This window comes from Balaenoptera musculus, chromosome 7 (genome assembly GCF_009873245.2).
Source record: "Balaenoptera musculus isolate JJ_BM4_2016_0621 chromosome 7, mBalMus1.pri.v3, whole genome shotgun sequence".
NCBI classification, from domain to species: domain Eukaryota; kingdom Metazoa; phylum Chordata; class Mammalia; order Artiodactyla; family Balaenopteridae; genus Balaenoptera; species Balaenoptera musculus.
In genome coordinates, this window is record NC_045791.1 from 106,213,514 (window position 1) to 106,221,393 (window position 7,880).

Sequence of the window (7,880 nt, forward strand, 5' to 3'; positions counted from 1 at the left end):
TAATGTCTTGAAGTGTTGAGCAGCCAGAGAAATGAAAATTAGAACAGTGTTCCCATTTTTGTACATCACATGACTGGAACCTTTTACAGCATGGTGGACTTGATATTTTCAAACAGGGTCCAGAGACCTTTGTGAATTTCCCAATTAGCAAATATAGCCATTCATTCTCTGTTAGGCATATCAGTCCCATTGTTCTTGGTTCATACAAGCGCCTCTGTCAAATTGCAAATTCCAACTTGTCATAGACCATAAACTTGGTTTTAAATAGTTACAACTTACAAATGTTAGCTCTCTGCTGCTCAGGATCCACTGGTACCCAGTACTGACAGTACTGTAACCTGCCAGACATTTCACACAGTGTTCATGGGCCCGGAGAACAAAGGAACCTTCCACTTTGAGTAGGTGAGAGGTGTGGATTGCCAAAGAGCCAATTCCTAGTGGATGATACAGATTCCATGTATATCTGGAGAGGTTTTGACAGCTGTGCTGTCACAGCAGTGTGGACACCTGGAGTTAGCAGGACGGGCCTTGTGGAGACAGAGCTTAAGTGGGATGTCTGAATCTAAATGAAGGGAAAGCGTGGCTCAGTGGACTGTGCTTAGTTTCGTTATTACCAGAATCCACGGTAGGCTTTCTGTTTTTAAACTCATCCTTGGTAAGGTGAGACCAGATCAGCCATTTCCTTAGGGTGGGCCGAGCCTGTATCCCCCGTGTAACCTCAGCTGTGCTATCTCATTTTACAGGACTCTGTGTGGGGGGTGAACCACAGTGCACTCCATTCAGTATTTCAGACCAATCAAAGCAACAACCAACAGTCCAATTTTGAAGCTGTACAAAGTGGCAAGAAGAAGAAAAAGCAGAAGATGGTCCGAGCAGATCCGAGTTTATTAGGTGAGCACAGGCCTAATGTCTTAGCTGGGTGTTGGGGGGAGATTATATGTGAGTCCCATGGTGGAATGTTTTTCATGAAGGGAAATACTTCTTATAAAAAAATGAATGTTTTTGACCAGTTCAAAATTAGTAGTCAGTATTTACCGGGCATCTCAGTGCAAGAGCTATGCCTCATGTGCTATAGGGAGTAAGAAAAGTAATACATTGTACGGTGCCTTCAGTTTTAAAGTCTTTTTTCATATCTAATATGAATTTCGTTAAAAAAAACTTTCAATTTAGTTGGAAAATAATGCTAATGGACAACAGTAAAAGTTGTTTAAAATTTAAAGTGCTGATTTGTGTGGAAGCAGACCATAAATCCAATCAGATGTTCACAGAAAAGAACCAGTATTTGTTGACATTCACTGTATGTATAATACAGTTCTCATAATTATCCTGCATTATGAGGTGATGTTCCAGCTTTACCAATGAGTAAACCAAGGCCTAGAGGATTTAGGACATTTCCCAGAGTCACACAGCATTTAGCAGTGCAGCTGGGGTTTCAGAGCAGGCCTGTTTTCACTCTTCTGTGTTACCCATGGCTACTCTTACCTAACATTGAGGACCAGTGTCTTCATACAGGGCAGCCAGCCTTGGGGAAAAGGTGACACCTGAATTGGGGCTTTGAAAGACAGGAAGAATAAGGAATGGTGTTTCTGGAATAATAAACAGCATAGGCAAAGCTGATGGGCCACCTGTGTTTCTTAAATTGGCCTAACAACCTCACAGGCAATGATGAACTTAAAATTATTCTCTATTTATGGATGTAGAATAGGCTATTATGAAACTGTGTTGTCTGGAATAGAATGGTTACATTGGCAAAGGTGGCAGATTGGGAAGTCAGGCAGACCAGTTAGGAGGCTGCAGTATAGACCAGGTGAAAGATACTGGTGGCCTGGAATAGGGTTTTGGCAGTGGAGATGGAGAGGAGTTAGATGGATTTTAGGAATTTAGGGGATGGACAAGGAGAATGGAAAGGTTTGGGCAGCAGGATAAAAAGAGTTGCCCTTTTGCTAACATGATGAGCCCTGGAAAGTGGAGCAGGCTTACGGGGGAATGACGCGGCGTTGCAGCGCTGGGTAGATTGAGTGTGAAGTGACTAGGAGGCAGGCTTACGGGGGAATGACGCAGCGTTGCAGCGCTGGGTAGATTGAGTGTGAAGTGACTAGGAGGCAGGCTTACGGGGGAATGACGCAGCGTTGCAGCGCTGGGTAGATTGAGTGTGAAGTGACTAGGAGGCAGGCTTACGGGGGAATGACGCAGCGTTGCAGCGCTGGGTAGATTGAGTGTGAAGTGACTACGAGGCATGATGCAGAGGTGAAAGAGCTGATAGCACAGCAAGAGGTAGATTGCTCTGCCCTTGGTAGGATCCATACTTCAGAGGTTTCCTGCCCTGGAGAAATCAAAGTATCAGTAACAGAAACCCAGCTTTGAGGATTGCCCTCTGGAACCGGCGCTCTGCAAGCTGGCTTTGGAAACCTAGAGATCTGGCGAAATTTCATTTTCTTCTGCATGTCTTGGAAGTTTATGTTAAGGATGGATGAAACAGTCCAAAATTTTATCCAGTTTTGACAGAGATAGGTGAATGTAGATTTAAGAGTGTTCCTTCAGTTCTGGTTGTGAGTTCTAGCTAAGAATCCCCCGCTATTTAGCTGTGGTACTTGGCGGGGGGAGGGGGGGAAAAGGTTCTCAGGGAAAAGGTTCCTCTGAAAATGAGGTAAAGGTTTTTGGATTAAATATCTGATCTGACCCCATCTCCTATTATAGACCTAAGAAAGAAAGGGACTTAAAATCCCCCTTCAAGGGAATGAGACATAGGTCATTCTAGGAATAGAGTTTTAAGGAATATATATCTTGAAAGAGAAGAAAAAAATAAATAAATATAAGGGAAGTAAAACTGTTCAACAACATAGTGAAGAAGCTCACTTGGGTGGGCTCTTGCTTGGACCATTTAATGAGAATTTCTGCTCAACTAAACTTTCCTCTGGAAATTCCTCTGATAATTTCTGCCCCTTACCTGCTCATATCCATTTATTATTGTTTTTAATTGGTATATGCCTTATTGACTTATAGATTAAGAAAAATTAACAAATATCCATCAGTCACAAGTTCCCCATGCACATAATGGGAAAACAGGTTCAAATTTGACCCCGAAGTATCCATTGAGAAAGCGGTCGTTGATCAAAAGAGAATTTTGCTTCTAAAACAAACCTTCAGAGAGATCCCAGCTTCATTTTAATGATCATGTCCTCCATTGTACTTTTGTGTTTTCCTCTAGTTTTTAGAGCTACCAAGTGCCATTGTGAGCCAGCATCCTGTACTTGGATATGAGAAATATACACACACAATACCATTTTTTCACCAGTCATACTTTCCTTATAGAAACAGTCTCCCAAACCTTAAAGAAATTATGTGAGTGGGAGTCTGTTGTTCTGAACCTAATATAGTCTTTAGAGCTGGGCATATTGGGCTTACATCCTCATTTGTATTGCATGGGGTCTCATTATATCCCAGAGCTCGCCCTTCTGTCAAGTGGGGAGGAGACGTGCCCTCCTTACTGGTTTTTTTGACAGGTAAATGAGACCATGTCTGCTAAAAGCCCAGCCCGGTAATCGTCATATTATAGCAGCAAATACTTAACTTTTTTTGGCCCCAGGCTTCTTTTCCCTTCCTGTCTTTGTATGACTAAAATTGTTTTAGTTTGTGTTTTTGTTACATTCCCACTTTTATTTCATGTAGCTCATTATTGTTTTTATCACATTTCATTTGTTCTTGAGATATATGTGAAGTGAAAGAAAAACCTGCTTTGGAATAGAGTAATAGTTCATTTCATAAACTGTTTGGTCTTTAGGTTTTTACACTTACCTAATTAACTGTTATTTTCAAATATGAACACTAAGCCTTTCATTATTTTCAAGGGAAAAAAATCTTGCAGGTTATGGGAACACAGTTGAGGGGTAGAACTCAGGTTGGGATTTGGAATCCTAGCCTCTCCCAGTAGGAGGCCTTGTAAGCAGCTTGTACCACAGCTTCCTTGGTTAATAAATAGGCATGTTTATTTTTTCAAATCATGATATTTTGGAATCAAGAATGTAATGTAATTAAGCTATTTTTATTATGTAAGACATTTTTTGTTTATTATTGGTACATTTAAAATGTGTATTTGAAAACTTGAACATTAAAGAACAAAAAGGAGGGGGCAGAAGACTCAATATTAACAGAACTGCCTTTAGACTGGAGAGCATCGCCTGTTTACTTTTTGATATTCAAATAGCAGCTGAAACAGTTTGGGATTTCATTTAGGGTGGATGAACTGAAAGCTTTTTGAGAATCACTCATTCCAAAGAGGCCCTGTTAATAGTACTTTTTATCAATCTCTGATCATGGAGTTTATTGAAAAATTACACGTGGCTGATGGCATTAGGTTTTCAAACCTCAGTAGTGTTTGTAAGTGCTGCTTGTTGCCTTCAGTGGCTGTGCTAGTACTGCTTTTTCTAAACCAGGTTGCATTTCAGTCAATTAATATTGCTAAATGAAATCCTTGCCTTTGCTGGTCTACTTAGAGTAGATTGAGTTGAATAAAGTAGTTTAATGTTTTTATGCTATCTGCTGTGTGATAGGAAGAACATCTGAGGGCTCTCAGGATCTTGTAGTGGGTCTTCCCTGGAGCCTCCTACCACTGAAAGCAAAATCTCTTGACCAGAACTTTGACAAACTTTCGGACCCAAAGTATTCCCGATAGCGAATGGGGCTGAAGTATTGGGTTGGCCAAAAAGTTCATTTGGGTTTTTCTATAACATCTTGCGGAAAAACCTGAACGAAATTTTTGGCCAACCCGATAGTGTTATTCCCACTCACATTTCACAATCATTTGGTCGAGTGGTTACAAAGTACTTAGTGTGTTATTCCTGTCCTCCCCCTGCCCCATTCTTTTAAGGTACACCTTCTGAATGAACTTTCCCCCCCTAGCCAGCCTGGCCTTAAAACACAGTTACAACCCAGGCTCTACTCAGGACTCTCTAAGGCAGTGGTTTGCAATTCTTTTTAAGCAGTGGTGCTGGGTGTATGTGTGTGTGTGTTTCCTCCCTAATTAAATTATATCAGAACCTTAAGATAAAACATATAAAAATAGAATGTCTAATTGGAAGGGCAAAAGAACCATTACATTGACTTTTATCCTTTCTTCTCCCTCCTTTTAGTATCCCTGTTTGTGTGCTCAGAAACAGGAGACTAAAATTCCAGCTGCCTGCCTAGAATTTGAGCCACATGGTTGTCTGGGTGTGGTCAGTCACTCGTTGCCAATTTTTCCCTGCAGGGTTTTCAGTCAATGCTTCATCGGAGCGACTCAATATGGGTGAAATCGAGACTTTGGATGACTACTGAGCACCTGCCAGAGCGGACTGGCCTTCCCTCTTTTCTCTGCTGACCATGGATTCTGCACCTTTGGACACGACACTTACTCACCATATACTCTTTATCACTGCAACAAATCACAGAACCGATCATCTCAGGCTTTTTCTTCCAGCCCTTTGTGTCCAAGATTCTTTAAACCATTTTTGTTGGTGAGCATCTCAGACTGTAGATAAGTGGACCAGACCCTGTGTCTTGGGGGTGGCAGTTGGGATTACTCCCCAACAAGGCTGATTTTGGGCAGACGTGTTTACTGTGCCGTGATTTCACCTACTGTCTCCCAGAAAGTGTGTTGGGATCTGCCAATAGCAATTTACTTTCTCTTGTCACTTTTTTCCTTCTATTTTGTTTTTCTTCTCCTTCTCCCCCACCCCCCCCAAAAAAATGGGCATGGGGTCTGACTGCAATCATGAAGAGAGTTAATGGTAACAGACATTGGCCAGCAACAAAAACGCCCACGGACTGTGATTTGAGTGTCCGACAGAGACAGTGAGAGCTCTTCCAGTCTGAAGGTTGCATTGCCACCGCTAACTCTGGGATTGCGTCAAAGAGGCCCTGAGTGGGATGGAGTTTAGATTGATTGGTTTGATGTTGCACACCTCTCGCCTCTTCTTTCTGAGCATCCTTTCAGAGAAAGGATTCTTGTGTTTTCTTCATTAGATAGTGACTTCCAAGCAAGCTGACTTCTCCCCTGGCATACTCCAGTCTGATTGGACAAAGGAAGCCCTGTGGCCTGGGAGAGGGACTTATTTTTAATTTTTCTTTCTTACAAAAACGGATTTTTTCCCATAAATATTTTTACTTCAGAGGACTAGGACCAGTTTGTTTTGGGCCTTTCTGCTGAAAATTTGTCTCGTTTAAGAGGCAGTTAGGATCTTTACCATATGTATGAATTTGTGTAATTTCATTTTGGATAGGGATAAACTTCTGCTTCTGATAAAAGCCCGGAATTTCATCTGGTTCCTCAGAGCATTGCGTGTGTGTCTTGCTGTGGCCCCGAAAGGTTTTGTTTAAAGATTCTGGAATGGCAAGTTGCTTGCCTTTTCTGAAAAAAGAACATACAAAACCTGACCATCTTTAAGACCTTCATCCATGGAAACCACTATACAGGAGATTGCAGTGGGATGGAGGGGATGGGAGAGAACAGGAGAGAGAAGCCTGGTTCTGGCTTCTGGTTGTGGCCTCCTAATACCCCTTCACTTCAGATACAAATGTATTCAAGCCCTATTTATAAACAGTACTCTTCCTGCCTCTGCCAACCCCCCACAGAACATCACCTGGAATTGCCAGTCACACTTTGGTCTGGAGCCTTTGGACCGTCCGTCCCTGTGCAAGAAGTGCTGTGGTTCGGGTGGCTCCTGGTAGAGCGCCTTTTCTTTCTGTCATCATTGCCCGAAGAAGGCTGGAGTTGCTCTGAGAGCAGTTTGGTTTTGGATGATTATATTTGGGTTTCTGTTTTTATTCTTTTGGATCACCATTCTCCCTGTCCCTTTTTGCCTCCCTCCCTCTTAAACATGTACAATAACTATACAGAGACTGCTACAGACTTGTACATAGTTTTTGGATCAAAATAGCATGAGGAGATGGGGAACCATTAAAAATTGGGGCTCCTGCTCTCCTTTGCTTTGTAAATTCAAAAGGGGGGGGTGGGGAAGAGGGATAGTTAAAATGTTTACAAAACTTTAAGCTCCCTCGGAACTTTTGCCAGTGTGGAGGAAAATAAAAAGGAACTTAAATAAAACCTGGTGGTATTCTATCTGAGTACACTTCTTGTACTCACCCTTGTCAAGGCTGAGTTTTCCACCAAACCATCTTCTTGGCACCATGGAAAAGCTCCAGACACGTGAGCACGCAAGACATGGAGGCAGCTTTGGCTTTCTCTGGCAGGCTGTGGAACGCTGACTGGTTCTGTATTTGAGAATGTAGAGGTCAAGGTAAACGTGGGTAAGTTGATTAAATGTCTTTCCTCCTTTGCCCCTTTCTGCAGACCTGCAGATCATCTCCTGTCCTCACAACACAGACACACACCCCTGAAGGTGCCCCCTCCAGAGCCTGCCCACACCCTCCAAGCTAGATTCTATTGTATGCTTGTTCAGGGGAAATTTAAAAATAAAACACAAACATTTGGGGTAGGGGTAGGCAGATTTCAGGGAGCAACGTCGTTTTATTCATGGAACATTCCATTTGCTTAACCAGGAGCATTGCTTCTACCTGAGGAATTTCCCACATGGTGGAAAGAAACCACTCTTTCCTAAGAATGTTTGTTTCTGTCTCAATTCTGCCAATTTTCACATTCTCATTTGCTCACTCTTTTACTTCCAGTGACCGCGTTCTTACCGCTTTCTGTGAACTTACTTGTAGATTATCTAAACTCTTCCTGAGTTTTAAAGTATTTGTACACTGTTTGCTTCCAGTTGTTCTAAGTCAGAGATTTAAAAAACATACCCAGACAAGGTAGTTTGATTATGGATACTTTCCCCAAGGTAGTCGGTGTTCTGGTTACTGTTGCTACGTAACAAATTACCCGCAAACTGGCTTAC

General features: G+C 42.2%; 1 protein-coding gene across 6 annotated transcripts in view; it reads left to right on the top strand.

Moving 5' to 3' along the window:
• Nucleotides 1-7,081, top strand: part of GIGYF2 (GRB10 interacting GYF protein 2) — a 127,914-nt gene extending 120,833 nt beyond the window's left edge. For all 6 annotated transcript variants that reach the window (XM_036858882.1, XM_036858881.1, XM_036858879.1 and 3 more), the window contains 2 exons: nt 744-891; nt 5,246-7,081. In XM_036858882.1, the coding sequence (XP_036714777.1) occupies nt 744-891; nt 5,246-5,313 (216 nt within the window). In that variant the 3' untranslated portion in view covers nt 5,314-7,081. The remainder of the gene's footprint in view (nt 1-743; nt 892-5,245) is intronic.
• The last annotated feature ends 799 nt before the right edge of the window (nt 7,082-7,880 follow it).